This window comes from Coregonus lavaretus, assembly GCF_964263955.1.
Source record: "Coregonus lavaretus genome assembly, chromosome: 4".
Classification (NCBI taxonomy): domain Eukaryota; kingdom Metazoa; phylum Chordata; class Actinopteri; order Salmoniformes; family Salmonidae; genus Coregonus; species Coregonus lavaretus.
The window spans coordinates 1,801,829-1,828,220 of NC_139991.1; the positions used below are offsets into that span (position 1 = coordinate 1,801,829).

Below are 26,392 nucleotides of genomic sequence, written 5' to 3' on the forward strand. Positions count from 1 at the left end.
TGTTGAGCACCACTTTACAGCTTTCTTTGCAGCGTTGTTAAAAATATAGCCCAGATGCAGTTTAGAAAATATATGCATTCAAACAAAGGCAAAACATCTTCCCTATTTATCAAAAACAAACAAATTCTTAAACATTTTCTTCTGAGATAATTGAGAAAAGAGGACAAACTGGTTTTTGCCGAGTTGATACCAGTGCTAGCTAAATTACAAATTTCAATTGAAAATCGCTACAATCGATGCTGACCAAAAAGTGACATTTAAGAGAAACACACCAATTTAATTTAGTGAGAGTAAGGGCATTTCAACCAAAATCTCAAATTCAGATCATAGGGATTTTCCCAGAGAGATTGAGCTCTGCTGTGGGGCACTGGGTCAGCCAGGTCCCGTTGTCTCCAGTCCACACACAATCTACGGTAGGAAACAGGATGTGTGTCTCAGGCCCAGGGCTGGTCACACGGTCAGGGTCAGGGGTCATAGACAGAGACTGACTCATAGCGGTCAGTCAGCTCTCTGTAAACATAACATACTCAGACTGGCTGATAGAGGAGGGCAATACACACACATAGCCCTTATCACAAAGCCCAACAAGACAGGAAGCCCTCCTCTTAGAGCTTTCCCCTTCTCCAGTGGCACTTCAGGGCACGCGATACACTCCCAGGGGTCAACCAGGAGCAAAGGGAAAACATATACCAACCGCAACACAATTAAGTGCACATTCTGTTTTAAGAAATCCCCCCACAACTTATTTTCAGTAACTGTACACATCACCCTCTAAGAAGGTCTTGACACTGCACCTGGAAGTCTCTAACTATCAGGACTTGCAGGACTTGAGGCTGGTCCTATATCTGTGTGCATTGTCCTTCTGTATTTCACTAGAATGAAAACACAGGTTGTAGGAGGTCCTGCTATGCAGAGTGTAAAGGAATAACAAATTTGCAGCCGAAGGGCGAATGATAGTTGATGCCCACTTCCTGGAACACCTGCTTGGGTACCCCAATGTCACACAGGTAGACCCTAGCCTCCCCACCATCCAGAGGCAAGGGCAGGCCCAAAGACAGAGTCCACTTGGCCTCCACGGCCTGCTTCTGGCCACTCACTGGAGGGTCAATGCTGAGCACCGGAGCCCTGTTCTGGTTGGCCCAGTCTGCAGCCGCCAGGTACCAGGCCTGGTCCCTCAGGAAGCCGTTCTCATGGCAGTCCAGACAGTTGATGACCAGGTCCACTGGGCTGACCGGCAGGTCTAGGAGGAGGAGGAGAGAGCGGGACAGAGATCAGGGTTTGAACTTAAAGCTTCCGAGTAGCTACACCTCCAGCAGAGGGCAACATTGTTTCAGTGTACCACTGTTAAAAGCAGACAAGAAGCACTGATTTTACAGTGTCTAGCTGATTGTGCCTTATGTGTCTAACTATACTGAACGGAAATATTAACGCAACATGTAAAGTGTTGGGCCCATGTTTCATGAGCTGAAATAAAAGATCACAGAAATGTTCCATACACACAAAAAGCTTGTTTATCTCAAATGTTGGGCACAAATTTGTTTTCATCCCTGTTAGTGAGCATTTATCCTTTGCCAAGATAATCCATCCACCTGACAGGTGTGGCATATCAAGAAGCTTATTAAACAGTATGATCATTACACAGGTGCACCTTAGGCTGGGGACAATAAAAGGCCACTCTAAAATGTGCAGTTGTGTCACACAACACAATACCACAGATGTCAAGTTGAGGGAACGTGCAATTGGCATGGTGACTGCAGGAATGTCCACCAGAGCTGTTGCCAGATAATTTAATGTACATTTCTCTACCATAAGCCGCCTCGAACGTCGTTTTACATAATTTGGCAGTACGTTCAACTGGCCTCACTACCACAGACCACGTGTATGGCATTGTGTGGGCGAGCGGTTTGCTGATGTCAACGTTGTGAACAGAATGCCCCATGGTGGCGGTCGGGTTATGGTATGGGCAGGCATAAGCTACAGACAACGAACATAACTGCATTTTATCGATGGCAACTGGAATGTACACAGTTACCGTGACGAGATCCTGAGGCCCATGTTCGTGCCATTCATCCACCGCCATCACCTCATGTTTCAGCATGATAATGCACGGCCCCATGTCACAAGGATCTGTACACAATTCCTGGAAGCTGAAAATGTCCCAGTTCTTCCATGGCCTACATACTCAGACAGGTCACCCATTGAGCATGTTTTGGATGCTCTGGACCAGTCATGTGAAATCCATAGGGCCTAATGAACTGTAACTCAGTAAAATCTTTGAAATTGTTGCTTGTTGTGAATATAACAGAGGGAAGTGTCTACTCTAGATTAGAAAACAATGGATTTTTTATACAGCTCATGCTAACAAAAGAACACACTACAAGGAAGTGGATTCACTATCTTCACTACCTACAGTCCATTTACCTTTCTATCTATAGTCTCATCACATCTAATGATTTCAAAAGCAGATAATATTTGTGAACAGAGGACAAATCTATGTTAGTCAGCATGAGTCGGTACCTTTGATGCTGGCCACCTGCTTGCCGCTGGTCTTGCTGTAGAGGGCGAGCTCGTTGGTTATGGACTCCTGCATCTTGACCAAGTTGGGGAGGAAGAGGATGACCTCCACCTCGTGGTTGGCCAGGTGCCGTCCACAGCTGATGCCCTGGGCCCCCTGGACATGGGGGCCGCACAGCAGGGCTACCGTGGGACGTTGGTGATTATTCTTGGGGGTCAGCCTGGGGACATTCAAGAGACATTTGTGATTTTTTTGTTGTCTTATTTTGATTTCTTATCATTGTACTTAAAAAAAGAATAATATTTTAGTCATTTAGCAGACGCTTTTATCCAGGAGCAATTAGGGATAAGTGCCTTGCTCAAAGGCACATCGACAGATATCACCTAATCAGCTCTGGGATTCGAACCAGCAACCATTCGGTTACTGGCCTAACCTCTTAACCGCTAGGCTATCAGTACAAAGAGTACATGCCAAGGCCTGTGATATTTGATTACCGGTAGATTAGACAAACTTTAATGTCCTCATTGAGATAATGAATTGTGCAGAATACAATCATGACTGATCTGAAAATCTTTATCTGCAGATTCCACAAAGTGCAGACAAAGGAGCATTATTATCACCTCAGGACTGCATGGGTAATAAACTGGTTGTTGTGCAAGTTAAAGTTAGGAGCTAAGGGTTTCCCTTTCTTATAAAAAACACTACTCTTCAACTACAGCATAAACACCAGAGGAAGACTTTATCTGCAGTCATTGTAATCAAGGTCAGTGGAGCATTGTGTCCTGTCGATCATAAACACCTCATGCTTTCAATATGCTGCTACACCTTTCCATTCAAAGTATTGGCTTTCTGTCATGATTAACTGCTAAAGCCACTGTCTATTCATCATAAATATGGCGTTTGCACTGACTCCTTCACACGCACAAAGAGAAAAGCCTGAAGCAGAGGGGAAATGGGAGATTCACAGCCTGTCAGACATTCCCTGACTTAACAGGGAGAATCAGTACAATTATTTAATATACACTAGATGACGTACAGGGGGCGCTGTTTTGAAGCCACCACGCCTCCATTTTGGTACTCCCTCCACGTTGTAAAAAAATTGTTTTTGGGAAGCTATACAAAAGAATGCATTAATTAATGTCTACATTTGTTTTTGCAATGTTTATTCTATTACAGACACCTTAATGCATATTTTGTAATTATATTTTGTGAGCAAAAAAATAATTAAACCCCCCCCCCCAAAAAACATTTATTTAAAGTATAATTTTTAGAAAGTACTAATGTTAATGTACCCACTACAACAACAAAAAAATTGTTAAAGCTTCACTGCGTAACTATGTGTGTACAGATGTTTTTGGAGACCCCTCTGGCAAGAATGCTGTATTTTGTTCTAGATTTGAACACGATTTCCCATAAACCCCATCTCTCATTGGTAGTCGCCGATGGGATGACTTAGCATCAACAGCCGCTATGGCTGTGTTATCTAGTGCAGGGTTTCCCTAACTTTGTCCTGGGACCCCTGGGGGCTTTTTATATGCCGGCTATAATCCTCGTTTTTTATATTCTAATAAAAAATATTCACGTTGTTGTCAGCCAGAAAGGTAGCTAACGCTAGCAATGTCAAGGTAGCTAGCTAGCAAACTTAGCTACATGGTTGAGAATAGCTACCGTGAATTTCCCTGCCTGATACAATATTAGATAGCTTGATAGCTATCGTCAGATTGCTAACTTAGTACATTAGTCCCCTGAAGCTCAGTTGGTAGAGCATGGCGCTTGCAACGACAGGGTTGTCGGTTCGTTTCCCACAGGGGGCCAGTATGAAAATGTATGCACTCACTAACTGTAAGTCGCTCTGGATAAGAGCGTCTGCTAAATGACTAAAATGTAAAATGTAAATTAGCTATTTGACTTCATAGATCTGCATTCATGTAAAATAACTTTGGCATGCATTCAGTCATTTGCCCTTCTGACTCCTATACTAGCTAGCTAATAATATTACTGGGATGGCCCCTTGATTCTCGAGAGCTATGGCTACATATGAAGACGTTGTGCAGTGATTGTAGAAGTGTGATACTCGACCCTTCTGCATGAAAATCAATATTGGTTATACATAAAAAGACCATGTAGTGAACATTACAATACAATCATAATAACAGTGTTGCGTACATATTATTTCCTGTAGGATTCCAGTTATGAAGAACCGCGGGCCATAAGGGGCACAGGCAGGGCTGCAGAAAGAATTGGACAGGAAGAACTTGAAAAGATCTGCCCAACTGCAAGAAGAGAGGCTGGCCAAGATGAAGGTTAGTAAAAATCTTTCACCTGTGGTACTGTATACATGTTTCACAACATTCAAATCTTATCACACAACATTTGTCTGCATGCTGTAATTAAGTTAATCTAACTGGAGTGATTTTTGGCATCATGGAGTACCGGAGAGCTATCCCAGGATCTCCAGACATCCCACATCGCGGACAGCCTTGCTGGTGCACCTGCCTAAATTGTAGGGAGACTCCTACAGCATACAACACAACCACTGCCATTTCACCACTGCACTATTTCAGTTATTTATTACCAAGTATGTTTACGGAACACTTTCCACGACTACACTGTACTCTATTCTTCATGTGGATCCCAATTAGGAAAAATACTCCATTTGGTGAGATCTTTGTAAGTAATCTTTTTGTGATTTTGTCCTTAGTCTGGGTGACATCACTTCAGTACTTTACCAGTTCAGTACTTTATCAGAATGTTTTCCTTTCACTGTGCTTTTGTTATTTCAGGAAGTTGAAAGATAATACCGTATATGCTTGTTAATCTCCCTAGTAAAACTTTATTTGACCTGATGTGTAATCGGACCGACTTGTTTTGTACTGTATTTACACCAGCGTGGTACATCCGTCTTTCTGGATATCTACCCACCTGTAGGTCTGCTAATTTGAAGTGAAAACTGCCAAGAGCATAGATATCCAGGAAAAGAGAACAGTTTAGTAAATCATTCTAAAACCATTCCATAATGATGCCAATTTGCTAGATAAAGAATGCACAAATATTGTTTCTCACACAAGTTTATTGTTGCCCACACAAACATCCCTTATTTATATGATTTATATATGTTTGGTTGTAGGCCCAACTCTTTCAACAACATTTCTGAGTACTCCACAGGTTCACACACTTCCTGGGAACGACCAAGTCTGACAAAACGGAGAGCTCAGGTCCTTCCCCGCTCAAAGGTGTGCTAACTGCATCCTGTGTTGCGTGTCGACATCTCCTCGAACTTGTAGCAGGTCAGCAGTTGTTGGTGGTGGGACTTCAGGGAGTCTTGGGTCATCTGATCTCAGGATCATTCTCCTTGTTAGCCCCAATTGAGAGCCTAGTCTTTTCAACACTGCTCTCTGAAGTTCTGGGATGTAGGTGTAGTCCTGTGCAGTTTTCAATGCGTAGACACCATCTCCTTTAGCTGAAAGATAGAATAATATTTGGTGAGTATTTTGTCTATAGAATTTCATTACCATCAGTGTAGTGTTGACATCTGTTGAAAATATTACAGTCTGGTTTTGATCAGTTTTACCAAATTTTTACCAGCATGTCACCTGTGCAACTAGAGGCGACAAAACTCTAGATCACCTTTACTCCACATACAGAAACACATACAATGCCCTCCCTTTGGCAAATCAGACCATAACTCTATCTCCCTGCTTCCTGCTTGAAAGCAAAAACTAAAAACAGGAAGTACCAGTGACGCGCTCAAAACGGAAGTGGTCCGATGAAGCGAATGTTAAGCTACAGGACTGTTTCGCTAGCACAGACTGGAATATGTTCCGGGATTCATCCGATAACATTGAGCAGTTAAACAACATCAGTCACTGGCTTCATTAATAATTGCATCGACGATGTCTTCCCAACAGTGACCGTACGTACCCCAACCAGAAGCCATGGATTACAGGCAACATTTGCACTGAGCTAAAAGGCTAGAGTTGCCGCTTTCAAGATTAGGACTAATCCGGACACTTATAAGAAATTCCGCAAAGACCTCCGGCGAGCCATCAAACAGGCAAAACGTCAATACAGGACTAAGATTGAAAACTACTACGCCAGCTCTGACGCTCTACGGAAGTGGCAGGGCTTGCAAACTATCATGGATTACAAAAGGGAAACCCAGCCGCAAACTGCCCAGCGACATGAGCCTACCAGAAGAGCTAAATGCCTTCTATGCTCGCTTCAAGGCAAGCAACACTGAACCATGTATGAGAGCACCAGCTGTTCCTGACTACTGTATGATCTCGCTCTCCGTAGCTGATGCGAGTAAGACCTTTAAAATCCCCTTGAGTCGATTGACGCACCAGTGAGAGATATGTTTTTTTGCATTGGATGCGTCTCAATCCACCGCATCCGCCTATGTCGCACTTCCGCATCTGCGGTGAAAGGTATCAGAACTAGAGCTGTGTTTATCAAACCATAAAACATCCCAAAAATTGGTCTTCTCACGGAAACGTCTGTAGCATCCGAACGGTTTGACCTACAAACTAGTATGACCACTCTATGGAAAGGGGAGATTCTAACGATGGTGGTCTCCATTTTACTCTACGACCCCCACAAGTGTCACGGGACTCGTCTCAAGGTAACCGGTCCCGGTTTGTAAAAAAATTAATGGAAATATGAAGGTAGTTCTGTGCCTACCCATAAAAATGGGACCATTATTTTTTATTTATACCTAAAAGGGGTCTTAAAATTCAAAATCCAATAGGTAAATGATTTTAAAACAATTGCATATGTCAGCTTAGAGCCCCCACCGGCTTAGACTTTTAAGAATTAAACTGCTTAACATTCGCAAGGCCGTGGGGCCAGATGGAATACCAGGATGCGTAATTAGAGCATGCACTGACCAGCTGGCAAGTGTCTTCACTGACATTTTCAACCTATCCCTGACCCAGTCTGTAATACCAGTTTCTTTCAAGCAGACCACTATAGTCCCTGTGCACAAGAACGTCAAAGTAACCTGCCTAAATTACTTTTGCCCTGTAGCACTCACAGCTCGTCTGGCAGGCTCATGTCACTGCGCAGCTCACAGCTGGGTTTCCCTTTGTAATCCGTGAGCATCAGAGCCGGTGTAGTAGGATTCGATCTTAGTCTTGTATTGACAATTTGCCTGTTTGATGATTTGCCAGAGGGCGTAGTGGGATTTCTTATAAACTTCCGGGTTAGTGTACCGCTCCTTGAAAGCGGCAGCTCTAGCCTTTAGCTCAGTGCGGATGTTGCCTGTAATCCATGGCTTCTGGTTGGGATATGTACAGTACATATGGTCACTGTGGGGATGACGTCATCAATGCACTTAATGAAGCCGGTGACTGATGTTGAAAACTCCTCAATGCCATCGGATGAGTCCCGGAACATATTCCAGTCTGTGCTAGCGAAACAGTCCTGTAGCTTAGCATCCGCTTCATCGGACCACTTTTGTATTGAGCGCGTCACTGGTACTTCCTGTTTGAGTTTTTGCTTGTAAGCGGGAATCAGGAGGATAGAGTTACGGTCAGATTTGCCAAATGGAGGGTGAGAGAGAGCTTTGTATGGGTCTCTGTGTGTGGAGTAAAGGAGATCTAGTGTTTTCCACCTCTAGTTGCACAGGTGACATGCTGGTAGAAATGAGGTAAGGACCATGATTAGTTGATTATTGGAGTAAGGTGTGTCAGCTGGGGCAAAAGTTTGTCACCAATCAAGCCACCGAGGACTGGAGTTGACCATCCCTGACCTAGATAGACAACAAATAAAACATTGCCCATCAATCCCAATATGGAATACAATTTTACAACTATGGCAGAATTGCTTTGATGACCATCAGTCATATATTTCCAGGGTAAATACATTCATTGGAGAAGGAGGCTATTAGACAGAATGAGGAATTCATGTTTCCAGTAATTTAATATAATGTAATGTTACAGTCTTATACACCCAATCCATCTGTATCTTTTGGCCTATGTCTGTTTCCATCTCATCCAGACATCTCAAATGGGGAATAACATAGTAACATCTCTGTGCAGTAGGATAATGTTGGGATAGAATGTCATCAATACTCAAAGTAAATCCTGGGTAGTTCATTTTCCTAAACAGATTAGCTAGATAGATTCCTAGCATTAAAATATGCTACTTTGTTATTAGGTAAAACATTATTGTTCTTGGCCAGCTAAGGGAAACACAATGATGGAACATACAACATGGTCAAAAACACTTTGCTAAAGTCTGTGCTTACCGATCTGATTCTGCTCCAATACTCAACAATGGTGGGGCTGGAAACAGGCTTGCTAGGTGTTGTCGATTTATTCCTTTCATGACTGAAAAATAATATTTCAGGTTCAAATATATTTTTGAGAGCTTTGACGTCAAGCCATGAAGCCCAGTTCAGATACAACAGCCGACATGAGGCAAAACTAGCTAGTTTTAGAATGTTGTGTTGTACAACAGCTGACTAAAGATGGGGCATTCAGATCAAAAAGAAGAGACGTGCAGTTGACACCGTTTCCTCTGTAACGCTTTACAATGACGTGATGAAACTTTGAAACAAAGCTGCCACTTGTTGTGGCAAGGTGTTGTAGCAAACAAGTGTTATGACATACAGTGGGGGAAAAAAGTATTTAGTCAGCCAACAATTGTGCAAGTTCTCCCACTTAAAAAGATGAGAGAGGCCTGTAATTTTCATCATAGGTACACGTCAACTATGACAGACAAATTGAGAAAAAAAATTCCAGAAAATCACATTGTAGGATTTTTTATGAATTTATTTGCAAATTATGGTGGAAAATAAGTAAGTATTTGGTCACCTACAAACAAGCAAGATTTCTGGCTCTCACAGACCTGTAACTTCTTCTTTAAGAGGCTCCTCTGTCCTCCACTCGTTACCTGTATTAATGGCACCTGTTTGAACTTGTTATCAGTATAAAAGACACCTGTCCACAACCTCAAACAGTCACACTCCAAACTCCACTATGGCCAAGACCAAAGAGCTGTCAAAGGACACCAGAAACAAAATTGTAGACCTGCACGAGGCTGGGAAGACTGAATCTGCAATAGGTAAGCAGCTTGGTTTGAAGAAATCAACTGTGGGAGCAATTATTAGGAAATGGAAGACATACAAGACCACTGATAATCTCCCTCGATCTGGGGCTCCACGCAAGATCTCACCCCGTGGGGTCAAAATGATCACAAGAACGGTGAGCAAAAATCCCAGAACCACACGGGGGGACCTAGTGAATGACCTGCAGAGAGCTGGGACCAAAGTAACAAAGCCTACCATCAGTAACACACTACGCCGCCAGGGACTCAAATCCTGCAGTGCCAGACGTGTCCCCCTGCTTAAACCAGTACATGTCCAGGCCCGTCTGAAGTTTGCAAGAGTGCATTTGGATGATCCAGAAGAGGATTGGGAGAATGTCATATGGTCAGATGAAACCAAAATATAACTTTTTGGTAAAAACTCAACTCGTCGTGTTTGGAGGACAAAGAATGCTGAGTTGCATCCAAAGAACACCATAACTACTGTGAAGCATGGGGGTGGAAACATCATGCTTTGGGGCTGTTTTTCTGCAAAGGGACCAGGACGACTGATCTGTGTAAAGGAAAGAATGAATGGGGCCATGTATCATGAGATTTTGAGTGAAAACCTCCTTCCATCAGCAAGGGCATTGAAGATGAAACGTGGCTGGGTCTTTCAGCATGACAATGATCCCAAACACACCGCCCGGGCAATGAAGGAGTGGCTTCGTAAGAAGCATTTCAAGGTCCTGGAGTGGCCTAGCCAGTCTCCAGATCTCAACCCCATAGAAAATCTTTGGAGGGAGTTGAAAGTCCGTGTTGCCCAGCGACAGCCCCAAAACATCACTGCTCTAGAGGAGATCTGCATGGAGGAATGGGCCAAAATACCAGCAACAGTGTGTGAAAACCTTGTGAAGACTTACAGAAAACGTTTGACCTGTGTCATTGCCAACAAAGGGTATATAACAAAGTATTGGGAAACTTTTGTTATTGACCAAATACTTATTTTCCACCATAATTTGCAAATAAATTCATTAAAAATCCTACAATGTGATTTTCTGGAATTTATTTTCTCATTTTGTCTGTCATAGTTGACGTGTACCTACGATGAAAATTACAGGCCTCTCTCATCTTTTTAAGTGGGAGAACTTGCACAATTGGTGGCTGACTAAATACTTTTTTTCCCCACTGTACATGCACCAGAAACAGGGTACACTTTGTGACTTGTCAGCAAGCTAGGCTAGCTATGTGCAGCAAAATAGCTATCTAGCTCTCTGCTTAGCTAGCTAGTTAGCTGCTTGGCTGAACACAGAACGTTAGCGCCATAGAATTAATCAAATCTCTATGGTTAGCGCACTGTTCTTTGATTGGCTAAATGGATATGTATTGTCGCAAGACTTACATGTTGAATCTTGGAATCCGTCTTGTCGCAGGGCCTACATGTTGATCCTTGGAAAACTAGACCCTTCAGATCAAACAAACCGTCACATCTGGTCTCATCTTGTGTATCTGAAATTAGCTTTATGATCATGGCTATTCCGTGCCAGTAGAGTAGTGTGTGAAGTAGCTAGCTAGCCAATATCACAGCTTGACTTTCAGACCACAGAAATATAACACAAGGTCAAGTAACGTTATACACATAAGTTAGGTAGCTAGTTAGGACTAACTAGTGAAGCTAAATTGTATATTCAAATGAAATAAAGCAGCAATGTCAAAGCCAGCTAACAAGCTACACAAGCTAATACGAACTATTGGATGTGTGGCTTGAAAACAATCAAAACAAGCAATCCAAAATATAACACTCGCATACATTTTTACAACTAAATAGCAAAACCATAATTTAAATGTATATCTAGCAAGATATATTATCTACCTAGCAAAGTCTTACCTTTCAGGAGAAAAAATGCAAACTGTGTCGGTTTTGAATCCTTTCAACTCTCTTAGTTCTCTCCACTGTGTGAACACAAATCCGAGGTTTACTCTAGTCTTGGCCCGGGCTCTATAGCTTTCCCTTTTCGCCTGTCTGCTCTCCAAAGTTCTGTTTCTTTGGCTTAGATGGAGGAGTAGCTGCTGCTGGGTCAGGTCGTTTACCCCTCGCGTCTGCCATGTCTGTAAGCTAGCTATCTCTGCAAGCCAAGTGTGGACATGGGCTCAGCTAGCTAGCTATCATACGGGCTACCTGTTAGAATATCCCTGAGCTGTGGCACCGCCTCCTCACTGACGGAAACACGTAACTCATTATGCGCAGCACAAAATCTGACCCGACAGGGAAAACGAAAACCAATGAATACAGGAGTTCTCAGGTAGGCTAGAGGTACAATATTGTTACTGTTGCATCACATTGGATAACCACTAGAGAATTATTAGAGCGTTTGAACAAATAAAATACAAAAATATACATATTGCAGCTTTAAATACATCAGATTTTGTCCTTGAAACATTTCCTACAAAAAATGTAGAATTCCATTCATTCCTAGGACTACTTCTTCTGAGGACTGACAATATGTCTGACCGGTGGGTTCAAAACCTCTCATTGGCTAATACATAGCATCAGCAATTTAGAGTTTATATACATCATTGATCAGTGCTTTACAGGGAGCGCTCTAAGGTTAATTGCCTGTTTAAAACACCTTACTACAGTATATCACCACAGCAACAATACAAGAAACAATGAAAAATTGAAAAAAATAGGAGGACAAAGGCATGTTTGTATAACCCTGGGTCGTGTTCATTAGGGCACACTGTAGCAAAACGCTTTGCAACTGAAAACAAAAACGAGCATTTCTTATTGGGGAAGTTCAGATATTGTAGTACCTCTCCGTTTCAAACCATTTTCTTTAGTTTCGTGCCTATTGAACACGACTCTGGTATCGATGAAGCCTGTTGCATGTGATATGATGTCACCACCGTAGAGGGAACCCACCCAGACACTCACCGGTTGGGGCCACCCAGTAGAGTGAGGGCCATCTGGCTGGCACACACACCAGTCATCTCCAGCCTCCGCTCCAGAGACAGGCCATGCCGCTCCGCTGCAGCCAGAAGACACTTGTGAAGCTCGTAGGACACACTGGGGACAACCAAGCCCGAGTCTACAGTCAGAGGAGAGAGAGACAAGAGGGGAAAATAAAAATGTATTAGTTGTTATTGTGCCAGACTATAATATATGTAGCTATGAAATGAGAGAGATTGCCATTAATGGATTGTATTTTTTTTATGTCAGAAGTTTTTTTAAAGTTCCAGAAAAATATGGAAATGGTACTAAAAATAGAACAGCATAGAATCCTCATCATCAGTGCAACTGGACATTCTCAAAAGGAACTAGAAGGCATAATACACCAACAACATTAACTTTTACAATGAGGACAAACGCACTCTCACACACACACACTCAGGAACTCTTCAGGGAGTAAGAGTTTATGTATAAGCAGCACATCCCCTCACGCGAAGAGCCAGTTCCCTTGGGAAAGCCAGTTCCCTTGGGAAAGCCAGTTCCCTTGGGAAAGCCTCTTCCCTTGACCTGATCTCTTTCCCATCACGGAGGGAAGATTCCCTTCTTCCTCTCTCATTTGTCAATGTTGTCCACCGCAACAAAGAAGAGATTGGCAGCCCTTTACAAAACATGAGGATGAAAACTGTGAGCCGCCTCTCCTAGCTTTCCCCCATGGCCTTTTGGAGGGGCTGGGTTATCACGCTCCAGCTCATCTGTGCTGAGCTCCCTCAGCATCCCCAAAAGCAGAGCTTTGGGCTGGGCAAGACACCGGCAGCAGCACCCCCCCGGGCCCACACACACTACCACCACACCTCACAGAGCGCTCCACCTAAACATAGGGGTACCATGACAAAGGGGAAACTTCAAAACAGGAGCTTAAGGTGTACTGGTTGGTACACCTGTGTGAATGATGATGGCTAGCGTGTGAGGGAGTGTTGCAGCTTGACTTGTTGAGTGAATACTCAGGTCCAGGACCATACACATTTTTTATACATATATACACACACTACCGGTCAAAAGTTTTAGAACACCTACTCATTCAAAGGTTTTTCTTTACTTTTTTCTACATTGTAGAATAATAGTGAAGACATCAAAACTATAAAATAACAAATATGGAATCCTGTTGTAACCAAAAAAAGTGTTAAACAAATCAAGATATATTTTATATTTGAGATTCTTCAAATAGCCACCCTTTGCCTTGATGACAGCTTTGTACACTCTTGGCATTCAATCAACCAACTTCACCTGGAATGCTTTTTGAAGAGTCTTGAAGGAGTTCCCACATGTGCTGAGCACTGACTTCAACTGTGTGTGTGTGTGTGTGTGTGTGTGTGTGTGTGTGTGTGTGTGTGTGTGTATATATATATATATATATATATATATATATATATATATATATATATATATATATATATATATATATATATATATATATATATATATATATATATATATATATATACATACACACACACACACAACCAGTCAAAAGCTTGGACACACAGTGAAGACATCAAAACTATGAAATACCACATATGGAATCATGTCCAAGCTTTTGACTGGTACTGTATATACAGTTGAAGTCGGAAGTTTACATACACCTTAGCCAAATACATTTAAACTCAGTTTTTCACAATTCCTGACATTTAATCCTAGTAAAAATTCCCTGTCTTAGGTCAGTTAGGATCACCACATTATTTTAAGAATGTGAAATGTCAGAATAATAGTAGAGTGAATTATTTATTTCAGCTTTTATTTCTTTCATTACATTCTCAGTGGGTCAGAAGTTTACATACAGTCAATTAGTATTTGGTAGCATTGCCTTTAAATTGTTTAACTTGGGTTAAACGTTTCGGGTAGCCTTCCACAAGCTTCCCACAATAAGTTGGGTGAATTTTGGCCCATTCCTCCTGACAGAGCTGGTGTAACTGAGTCAGGTTTGTAGGCCTTGCTCGCACACGCTTTTTCAGTTCTGCCCACAACTTTTCTATAGGATTGAGGTCAGGGCTTTGTGATGGCCACTCCAATACCTTGACTTTGTTGTCCTTAAGCCATTTTGCCACAACTTTGGAAGTATGGTTGGGGTCAATGTCCATTTGGAAGACCCATTTGTGACCAAGCTTTAACTTCCTGACTGATGTCTGGATATGTTGCTTCAATATATCCACATTATTTTCCTTCCTCATGATGCCATTTATTTTGTGAAGTGCACCAGTCCCTCCTGCAGCAAAGCACCCCCACAGCATGATGCTGCCACCCCCGTGCTTCACGGTTGGGATGGTGTTCGGCTTGCAAGCCTTCCCCTTTTTCCTCCAAACATAACGATGGTCATTATGGGCAAACAGTTCTATTTTTGTTTAATCAGACCCAGAGGACATTTTCTCCAAAAAGTACGATCTTTGGTGTTTATACTTGCGTACTATTGTTTGTACAGATGAACGTGGTACCTTCAGGCGTTTGGAAATTGCTCCCATGGATGAACCAGACTTTTGGAGGTCTACAATTGTTTTTCTGAGGTCTTGGCTGATTTCTTTTGATTTTCCCATGATGTCAAGCAAAGAGGCACTGAGTTTGAAGGTAGGCCTTGAAATACATCCACAGGTACACCTCCAATTGACTCAAATTATGTCAACTAGCCTATCAGAAGCTTCTAAAGCCATGACATTTTCTGGAATTTTCCAAGCTGTTTAAAGACACAGTCAACTCAGTGTATGTAAACTTCTGACCCACTGGAATTGTGATACATTTAAATTTTAGTCAGTTAGCAGACGCTCTTATCCAGAGCGACTTACATGAGCAATTAGGGTTAAGTGCCTTGCTCAAGGGCACAGACAGATTTTTCACCTAGTCGGCTCGGGGATTAGAACCAGCGACCTTTCGGTTACTGGCACAACGCTCTTAACCACTAAGCTACCTGCCACCCATGAGCAGTGAATTATAAGTTAAATAATCTGTCTGTAAACAATAGTTGGAAAAATTACTTGTGTCATGCACAAAGTAGATGTACTAACCGACTTGCCAAAACGATAGTTTGTTAACAAGAAATTTGTGGAGTGGTTGAAAAACGAGTTTTAATGACTCCAATCTAAGTGTATGTAAACTTCCGACTTCAACTGTATATCCATCTAGAGCTCTGCTCAGGTCTGTGTGTCAACACAGTAGAGGATATCTAGGAAAGACCAGCCCAGTGAACATGGCTCCTAGGTGCTGCCAGGACTGTGTCATTATTCTGGTAGCTGCTCATGGAGCCCTTTAAAGAGCCCTGTGCTAATCCCTACCTATAGCCCATGGCACATTAGTCTACAGAGGAATCAAAGACTAGCTGGAGGGGCTAGTGAAGCCACTGGGAAGCAGGTAAGACCTTAATGGCCTGTTCCAAAGCGTTGGCCTGGCAACTGAGTGCTCAGCGTGTCCTCCCTCCTCATGTATTCTGCGCATGCAGGCACACATTCAGCTATCAGAAACACATAGGCATATCACTCAAGGCAGAACACACGCAGTGTGACACACAAGCAAACACACACCTGCAAACAGCAGACAGACAGATGTCGTGCCTGGGTGAAATGAACCTTATCTCTTCCCTGTCCGTATCTCCACCTCCCTCCCACTGTTCCAGTACAAAGACAGGTAATATGTTACAGTGGGGTGGGAGGAACCCAGTCTACTCTGCTGCGCCATTCCTCGGCCAATCACGCAAGCGATAAGCACACAGCAAAGTCAACTGCTCCTTGTCATGCAACCTGCCGCTGAGGAGAGGCAATAAGAGGGAGAAGTGGGAGTTGCACTATAATCTAGTTGCTTTTCAACCATCCCGCCAGCTAGGTGCGTTTGTAAGGAATTCCCCTGCTACAGCTCCCCCCACCCGATCCTGTGTACTCTCACTCACACACACAGCACATACACACACACTCCACTACACGCAATGCTCAACCTGCTCAACTGGGTAGCCAGGAGCATGCAGGGGCAGTAAAATAAACTGAGCTGGAAGCAATCTTTCAAGCATGACAACGAGAACGTCGAAGCTGAAATCAATACACACACGCAGGCTGGAAGCGGGCCATGGGTGATTAGGGCTGGCGCTGAGAGAGGGAGGGGGGAGAGAGAAAGAGGGAGAGAACAGGGAGTGAGGTTCCACAGCTTCACAAGGCTCCTCCAGACTACAGGCCTGTTGCTGCTGCATTACCAAGGGGGTGCAAGTCTCTAACACTCCATCACCTCAGCCCTCATAACTAAGATTAATGCAGGTCAACTGATTAGAAAGTTCCATTTGCTCTCATGCCACCGGACCAAGTGAATCAATAGTTGTGAATATCATACTCGTCCTCAGCTCTCTCTCCTGTCACTCTCTCCATCAAAGGTAGTTTACAGGGCCGTGATTTGATTTGTTCTGTTGCTTTAGTGTGTTTACACTGAAGAGATTTGAGTACACGTGTAGCAGTGGAGGCTGCTGAGGGGAGGACGGCTCATAATAATGGCTGGAACGGAGCGAACGGAATGGCATCAAACACATGGAAACCATGTGTTCGATGTTGTTGATACCTTTCCACTTTTTCCATTCCAGCCATTACCACGTGCCCGTCCTCCCCAATGAAGGTGCCACCAACCTCCTGTGACGTGTAGTTGAAGAGTGGTTTAACACGCATAGGAATTAGCAAAGGAGAGTAGACCTATGCCTTTTCCATCGAAACGGAATAATTAGGCCTATAATGCACCACATAGATAGCCCTTACAGACTTGTCTACGTGCAGACAGACAATTGTTAATCCTAGCCCCTTTTCTGTTGTCTCAGATTGTTGATTTAAAATGTTTACAGTGCTGTGGATAGGAATGGATTCAGGTGAGAGCAGCCTCGAGTAGGGTAAGGGTTTGTTCTACTTGTAGTGTGGATGCCTCCCAAATGGCACCCTATTCCCTATGGGCCCTTGGCAAAAGTAGTGCACTATATAGGGAATAGGGTGCCATTTGAGCGGTAACCTGTGTGTGACTATGAGAGGTGCTGTTTATGTAAAGCTCAGAGCGGTCTGATAATTACAAGGTACAGAGGATGGGGCTTTGCATGACAGCATTCAGACAGAGAGAGGCAGAGGTAGCAGACCTGCCCAGCCCGTTCGGTAAAAGAAGACAAAAGCGTCCACATTCAGCTCCCAGTTCTCAGCACCAGGGGCAAGGCTTTTAATGGCCGCCTGGCCCATCAGTCACCGCACTGCTGTCGCCATGGTAACACTGGCTGGTGGCCATGTTAGGCTACTTAGAAAAAAGTGGCAATGTCATAACCCTTTCTAAAAACTGCTGCACATTGCACATACCTGTATGTCAGTACAGTATGTACTGTAGTGTAGCGGGCTATTTGAGGCTCACATGTTTGTAGTCAGTCATTTCATGTAGTGGATTAAGTTATCCAGCTAGGTGTATCAGTGTAGTATCTTTGTCTGGGAGTATTTAGTCAGCTGGCAACAGAAGCATAACACTCCTATCTCCATGGGGGCACAGAATGCATTCTATGACTAATAGCGATGGTATTGGCATTGCTATCCTCTATTCCCTAATGAGAGAGCGAGCATGCGTGTGTGAGAGCCGGTTTGTGCGCGTGAGCTTGTGTTCCACTTAGACCCATATCACTTTATGCCAACATCAGAAACCAGATTTGACCGGTACTGATCCCCTATCCCTACAGTGAGTCCTGCAGCGCCCAGCAGAGTGATAGGTGATGCTCTTCTTGTCACACCTTGGAATCCAGGCCACGGGCCTAGTATAGCGTGCCATTCACTTATCTCCTGTATATATATAAAAAAAATATATAAAATATGCCATTTAGCAGACGCTTTTATCCAAAGCGACTTACAGTCATGCGTGCATACATTTTTTTTTTTTGTGTATGGGTGGTCCCGGGGATCGAACCCACTACCTTGGCGTTACAAGCGCCGTGCTCTACCAGCTGAGCTACAGAGGACCACCCTGTATGAAACCAATTATGTAACACACTTATAAAGAGTGTTGTTGAGGTGTGGGAGAGCGGCTCCTCTTCCCAGATATGGACTGGGACTGCATGGTGTGGTGGGGCAGTGAGCTCAAAGCTCAAAAGTTACCTGCTGCCTCAATCAAAAGAGTAACCAGAGTAGGATCCCAGCCAGCCCAGCACGTTGCGAAAGTGGGAGGTGGCCCTCTCTGGCCTATAGGAGACAGTCAAACCCACACCCAGCAAAGAGCTTCAGTGTTGCATCACAGAAGCACAAGATGTAGGCCTACATCAGACCCACACTGTCACTCTGAGAACTTATACTATTTCTGTCTAAAGTCAACAACACTGACATGGAGGGGGAATTCAACTACATTCCAAAGCAAACACTACACTCATTATCACCAGTCCGCAAGACACGTATGCAACAGAAAACATCCTGATGGTAGAACTTGTGTCGTTCATCATTTCTTTTAATTTTCACAAATCTAACGGTAAATCCCCATTCTCTGGTTGAATGGGTCACCAATCTACAGTGGTTTTCCCATCTCTGAGCTACATGAAAAACATTCTAGTATCTTAAAGGAGAGAAAGACAAACAAGAGTCTGTGTATGGACAGAGAAGTGTAGCTCATTAGGGCTGTGTGTGTGTGTGTGTGTGTGTGTGTGTGTGTGTGTGTGTGTGTGTGTGTGTGAGAGAGAGAGAGAGAGTGTGTGAATGGTGGGTGTGTCACTCCTTAGGGAGAAGCCAGCAGTGATTACTGAGAGGGAGAGCCTCAGCCTGGCGTAACCTCTTAACCACACGCTGCACACGGGCTGGGGCTGTGACCGGAACCTATATCTCTCCCCCATCTCATCTCCAGCCCGATGGGCTTCACTGAGAATACCCACACTGTTGTAATCCCTCACGGTTGCGTCCGATTACAGGGGCAATTTTCTTCTTGCCTGTTTGTTTAAGGCCTATTTTAGAGCTGTACACAATGTCCAGTCTCTCCACTAGTCTGGCTCGCTTAGCCAAACTCATGGGTCTACTTTTAGCCTCAATAGATGCAGTGGCTGTGGTGAGAGACACTCAGGGCCTAAGGGCACTGGCAGGCCTCTGGAAGTGAATGTGTGATGACAGATGTGAATGGAGAGTGCTCTATCTGTCTATCCCTCAGGGCAGCAGGTCTCTAGATGTGGATGTGTGAGATATATGTGAATGGAGGGTGGTGCTCTCTCTCGCTCTCTTGCCCATGGTGGATGTGAATGGAGCCAATGGAGGGTGTTCTGTTCTCGCTCTCTTACCAGTGCAGTACTCCTTGCCCCCGTGTTGTGGGACCGTGATCTGCCGGTAGACGACTGGTTTGACCTCCAGGATGTTCTCGTCGTGACGGTAACGTGTGGGTGTACCGCGTTCGCCACCGTGCGTTCCACGGGAACGTGCCCCATTGCAATCTGTGTCGTCAATCTGCGAGAACACGGCTGCCTTGTCGAACAGTGCCAGGTTCCCCTCAAAGTCAAAGTCTGTGTCCAGACCCTCGTCCACCTCAGCACCAAAACACTCGTCGTCCCTGATCCTCATCTGCCCCCCTCCTCCTACTACTCCGTTCTTCACTCCGTTCTTCTTCGGCGTGGCCTGGTTTGGCGCTCGGTTACTAGATGATGCTGGAGGACCTGATTAACATAAATCAAGACATTAGGAGGACGATTTATTCTGATTTATTTTTACAGTACATATGCCTGTAGCCTGACTAGCAATTATGGTGCACAAGCCCAAATCCCAGTTAAGAGGGTAATTTTTCAGACTGGGGTCCATTAATCTCTGTCAGGACTCCAGTCTGCTCTCTATGTCCTCAATACTGATCTTATCATATGGCTGTATCAGGAGCTATAGTTAGATAACAAGCAACGTCAATAGAACATTAATAATATAGGCTAGTAGTTTTCTATCCTCAACACACAATCCTCAACACACAACGTTTAGATACATGCATGGCGCACTAACAAATCAAAAAGAACCAAGATGAGAAACAAAAAAATAACTGGAAAAACCGGGTGTTCAACCCTAACTGTGCTGAGGTCTCACGCTAACCTAGAGACAGAGAGAGAGAGAGAGAGAGAGAGAGAGAGAGGCACAGTCGCACGCAAGTGTCACACTGACAGCTAGGTACTTTGGGCTCTCACGCAAGATTCACACCAAGACTCTCAGTCAAGTCACGTACACACTACTGTTGTTGTCACAATGGCGTTGTCATCCGATCACATCGACTGATCTGAGACTTGCTACTATATCAATGTATTTTCGACAATGGAGGTGAGTGAGGGACTGCTTTTAAAAAAATCTGTTCATATGTGTGCATTAGCTTTTCAACATAGGCAAACATATTACAATGAAACCACACAGAGTATTATTACCTACAGGTCTATTGTAAATCTCAGTGAATCAGATACCTGAATGCACTGGGCAATGCTCCAAGTCAAGCAGAGAATAATGAACACCAAGTTAGTACTAGTGTCTGATAGAAGTGATGTGAAAATGTGGAGAACAGAAAGAATCTTAGGTTCAATGAAGGCTGAGATATTTGAACAAAACAGGAACTTGAGCCATGTGAAAAATCATTGACAAACTACACGGTGAACTACATTTCAAAGAATGATTAAACATGACCCATATTTAAGTTACACACGTTACAAGCAAATGTTGGCCAATACTCTTACAGAAAAATAAATCACTATGACAACGGTGAGATAAACACACAGGAACTGGAGTGAGTGACAGTGTGCTGTGACAGCATGTGAGGCTTGTCAACATGTTGCTGTGTGGAGGGAAATGTGTTCACATGCAAGTTAAGACTGACAGAAGGAAAACATTTCAGTCAGCCGCAACAACTCCCTCTGTGTATGTGTGTGTGACACTGTCCAATCAAGAACAGGAAAGAACAGCTTTACTGTACAATTAATGGTATGTACCAGAGGCACAGGAAAAACAAAGGACTCTAAGCTGACAGCATGTATGCATAGGAACATTTTTATATGCAAAAATAACAGCTATTTCCCCCCCCAATTACCCTCTTAACAAGGTCTGTTTAGATCCAAGAAAATCCACTCGATTTGCAGAGGACTATCCTAACTCTCCCAGAAACATTAATGTCGGATAATTATAAATAATTTGTATAGCCCATGATCTTGCATAAGTAGTCCCTAACCCCACATCCCTTTCTTTCTATGGCCCCCCACTAAGGGGCTGGTTAGGGGCATGGCATTGCGTGTGAAAGGGTCAGCCCAACCCCTTCCACTCAGCACTTTGGTCTCATGCAATTTGTGCATTAGCGCCCTTGGCTGTTGGCCCAAGAATCTGGAGATTAAAATAAAAAATGCAAAGGTAAACAGTGCTTCCACAATTGATATGGTCTGCCCCCTTCCAAGCACACTGCCACTGGGACAACATGGCTTCCTGTGGGGGGTTTCCTGTTCTGAGCAGGAGAGAGGGAGGGAGACGGAGAACAGAAGGGCACTAAGGCACGTAAGCCAGGCCTTGCATAACCTCCTCTTTAGGAGCAGACACAGCGAGGGGGGGAATGTTTATTGATCTTAGTCACACACATATTGTAAAGAGGAACTTTGGTAAAAGCCTTTAGCACGCTATGGGAATCTGGGGAAGTCACAGCATTGCAAACAGTGCCTTGCTGGTTCCATGCTCAGGCTTGTTAATAGTAACCCGGTGACACCATAGACTAGAGGAAAGGACACCAGTTCACCAGAGAGACAGAAATAAACTAGACTGATTAAGCAGATAACTACTACGTAGCTATTTTAAAAGGGTTGCTGCTTTATGGGTTGTGGTTATTATACCTGGCAGAAATGATAGAAAACTATTCTCATAGTACATCCGAGGATAATCATTTACTAAAACATTTATGCCAAAACACTGCAGGGATTTCTGTGTCTGATAAACAGAAATAACAGAGCAGGGACCAAACAAAAGAAACAGAAGCCCTAAACGTATGAATGCGCCAGTCAGGTAAAGCATAGCATAACATGACTAAGTGTAACCTTTGCACAGAGGCAACCTTTCCCTTCCTATCCACAGAGCCTAGGTGTCTCTCAGAAAAGTGCATAAATGTTACTATGATGAAGCAATGTGTTGGCTCGGCTTCAGTGACTGCTGACAAATGTGCAGAGCCTAGAGATTAGGGAGTGGAGTTACATGTGACACTGATACTTTTAGTTTCACATTTCCTCCGGTCACTTAATAAGGAAAAGATCAACAATGAGAACTTTTTGCTCTATAATCACAGTCAGATAGCGAGAAATATGTTCATGGCTGTGCTTAAACTGTCTTATGTAAACATGTCATAATTGAGAAATAGCCTCATTCACAATGTGATAATGTGTTGAGTGTACTTTCTAAATGGGACTAACTGTTACAGTTGGCACCAAATTCAATGAGTAAACACTTGAAGTGGCTAAATATAGTGCAGGTCAAATGTATTAGCCTACATCTCGCACTCATAAGCAACAAAGGCAGAGATACAAGTTATGTAGTCATTGAGTGTGATGGTGTAAGATTCTGGTGCAATATACAGTGCATTCGGAAAGTATTCAGACCCCTAGACTTTTTCCACATTTTGTTACGTTACTAGGGCTGTGGCGGTCACAAAATTTCGTCAGCCGGTGATTGTCAAGTAAATAACTGTCAGTCTCACAGTAATTTACCGTTAATTAACATACACACATTTAGCATCTCCTGGCTTCCACACATAGCCTACAAGCCACTGATACAGACCTTTGGAACAACTACATTTAAAAAAAAGTCAAATAAATCCATGTAATATAGCCTACACCTTCACAATAAATCCATTATTTATTGTAGCATGATATGAAGAAGATGTAGTCTATTTCAGAAGAACAGAATAGCATACTCTGAGTTGTCCAAATGGCTGTGGGCTACACTAGTTCATTTAGCAGACAGGATTTGCTTAGAATTCCGTGGCATTATTTTATAGTATGATGAATACAATTGAACAAAGCTGAATCAAATATAAATATTTTCACCAAACGATTTGAGAGAGTGCGCACGTGCAGCTACTCCGTGTTGAGCGGTTAACTAAGAAATAGGTACTCCTATATGCTTAATTTAGTTGTTCTACAAACGTTGGGCTATATGTTTAGATTTTTTATACATTGTAAGGCTGCATGATGCAACTCTAATGATGATTTGAAAAAAGTCGCTTGAAAGTCATGAGCTCTGCTTTGTTTTTAGCGCAGGCTGTACACACTTCATTAGTCTCTCATTCACAATTTGAAAAGCACTTGATAATGCCTCGAATATCACGGCGGCATCCCCTTTGTGGCCGTAATGCACCCTAAAAAAATCCATGCCTATTGCGGCCAGTGGCCGTTGTGCCCTTCTTCCATCACGTGATCGGGTCTTTCTCACAGGCTACAAGTGAAGACAGACACATCGGGCACGCAACTGCGCGCGTCCTTATCCAATTCCGAGGTGCATATTGAGGATATTGGAAGAACTGTCCACATTTACTTTTCGTCAGCAAACAAGATGAGTAGGCCTAACGAACAGCAAAAGCACTAGCCTATGTCAATCTACTATCCCCCATAGTACAAAAGTCGACCTATTCTATTCTGTGCGAGAAAAAAATATTCCAAACATAGTCTGAGACAGTTGTGGGAAGCAATAGATCCCAAATTAATATAACCACTAGCATCAAAACAACGTTTTTAAGCAATGTGGCTGACGCAACAGATCAGAATATTTAGCTTAAAATGTTGATAAACTATTAGGCTATATCTTCACATTATAAGCGCAGCAATGCGCGCATGGCAGTAGGCTATAAGCGCAAATGTTCCATTAGCGGGAAAACACCATTATCAAAAGTGACTGCAAATGCTATTATGAATGTAATGCTTTTATTATAAAAGGTGAATTTTTATGGTGAAAATGATCTTATCCAAACTTGAAACTCATGCGCTGCTTATGTATGCCATTTAGGCTCTAAACCCCTTGTAACGCAGATGAATGTGCTTCATTTTAAGAAGTTATTTGGCCACTTTAGCTGTGATACAAACCTTATCAAAACATACAGTGCATTCAGGAAGTATTCAGACCCCTTGACTTTTTCCACATTTTGTTACGTTACAGCCTTATTCTAAAATTGTACTGGTTGCAAAGTACTGCGTAAAGGGTCTGAATACCTATGTAAATAAGGTATTTCTGTTATTTATTTTTAATACATTTGCAAAAAATTATAAAAACCTGTTTTTGCTTTGTCATTATGGGGTATTGTGTGTAGATTGATGAGGGAAAAAATAATTTCATCAATTTTAGAATAAGGCTGTAACGTAACAAAATGTGGAAAAGGTCAAGGGGTCTGAATACTTTCCGAATGCATAAGAAGAAAGGCTGTGGCCATTTTAGAACACACTGAAGAAGCCCATGGCCTATTCAAATGCACTCAGTCAGACAGCACTCTTTGTGGCTTCTGGAGAACTGCTGATAGAAGGTGGTGTTCCACTACCGCTGTATAAAAGTCCCCCAGCCCAATTGATGGTAACTGAGGGGATGTTGCGTTGGGGCCTTGCAACCAGTTTGAAAAATAAAACTCTCAAACTAGTCCTCTCATCTCACCTTTGCGTAAAATGGTAATAGGAGCGGTGGTGGAATGGGTGTTGTTGGCAGGGTAACCACCTCTGCTATTCTGACCACTCTGCCCTGAAGATATGACGCCTGGATCAGACAAGACACCCTGTCCAGCACTGGCTCTGCTGCCACCACTTTGAGTTTGGATATCCAGGAACTTGAGCTCTTTGATGTCCATAGCACTGCATAGAATGTAAACATTGGTATGTTAGACATGTTAACAGCAGATTGCTTAAAACAAATAAGTAGGCCCCTATGTATTTGTGAAATAACTAGATCAATGCACAGAATGTAGTATGTCTGTGTGTGCCGTCTTGCCAAATGCAAACTCAAACTCCAGTGTCATTGTCACCGCAAATTATTTCCCGAAACTGTGACTCAGGCTAATCTTTCTGTACTTCACCATGTGAAAGCCTTACCTGAAGGTGACCTCAGGGACAGGGCACCTGACCCCATTGTGGTAAGGTTGTCTGAGAGAGATGGTCTGACTAGTCTGGTCCACAGATGACACTTCTCCCTGGTACATGCCCAGGGTTGGTCCACAGTTTATTGACACCAGACTGCCTAACCAGTCTGCTGCCATTCTCTCTGGATCTAGGCATATATGGAAGACGGAGAACAACTTCACAAATACATCATAGCGTTCTGATCAAGGGGAAATTAACGGTGTAAAACAGTCTAAGGACTTAGTTACAGGTCTAAAATTATTTGAGTTGCATCCCAGTTACATTGGCTATACAATGGGCTAACAGTAGAGGGTAACCACAGCCCTTTGTAGTTTACTACTAGCTACCTAATGTAAGCTGTCTACTCACTCATCACTTACCTACTCTGGCAATGACGTCGTTAGCTAGCTAGGAAATAAGCTGGCAATGTAGCTGTCAAATACCCTAGTTAGCTATCGCTATTTGTTTTAAATCGGTATCTAGCTAGCTAACTACATAACGTAACTAACTAGCTGTTCCAATCTAAAAGCTGGCTAACTACCTAGCTAACTAAATAGCTAGCTACTGCCAAATTGTTGTGAATGCTAACTAGATAACGTTAGCGTAGCTAAATCAGAGATCATGGCTAACGTCGGTTATTAATATATCCATCCTCTCCACCCTTTTGTTATCCATGAAACGCTTTGAGGTAAAATTGAAAATGATATACCTTGTTCTTGTGTATGATAGTTTTTTGTGATGAATTTGCTAGTTTGCTAACAACACTTTCTGAACTCGAAGAGTTGTGTTGTTTCCTGGTCACAACGTCACTTCCTTCACC

The 26,392-nt window shown here is 43.2% G+C and overlaps 1 protein-coding gene across 1 annotated transcript; it reads right to left on the reverse strand.

Annotated features, from left to right (window-relative positions):
- Positions 1 to 26,392, reverse strand: LOC311128137 (enhancer of mRNA-decapping protein 3-like). Its single transcript, XM_084160118.1, has 7 exons — positions 26,282 to 26,392; positions 25,546 to 25,720; positions 25,115 to 25,308; positions 19,774 to 20,142; positions 12,477 to 12,630; positions 2,518 to 2,735; positions 1 to 1,240 (listed from the first exon to the last, which is right to left on the reverse strand). The coding sequence occupies exons 2-7, from the start codon at positions 25,707 to 25,709 to the stop codon at positions 906 to 908; spliced, it is 1,434 nt and encodes a 477-aa protein (XP_084016244.1). The 5' UTR covers positions 25,710 to 25,720; positions 26,282 to 26,392; the 3' UTR covers positions 1 to 905.

Bases quoted from the DNA above. Each gene is read 5' to 3' on its own strand.
- LOC311128137 (XM_084160118.1), bottom strand. From the start codon at position 25,709: ATGGCAGCAGACTGGTTAGGCAGTCTGGTGTCAATAAACTGTGGACCA. The intron at 20,143-25,114 runs GTGAGATGAGAG...TATGTTAATCAG, and splicing joins TATTACCATTTTACGCAAAG to GTCCTCCAGCATCATCTAGT. The intron at 2,736-12,476 runs GTGAGTGTCTGG...GAATGTCCCCAG, and splicing joins CTACTGGGTGGCCCCAACCG to GCTGACCCCCAAGAATAATC.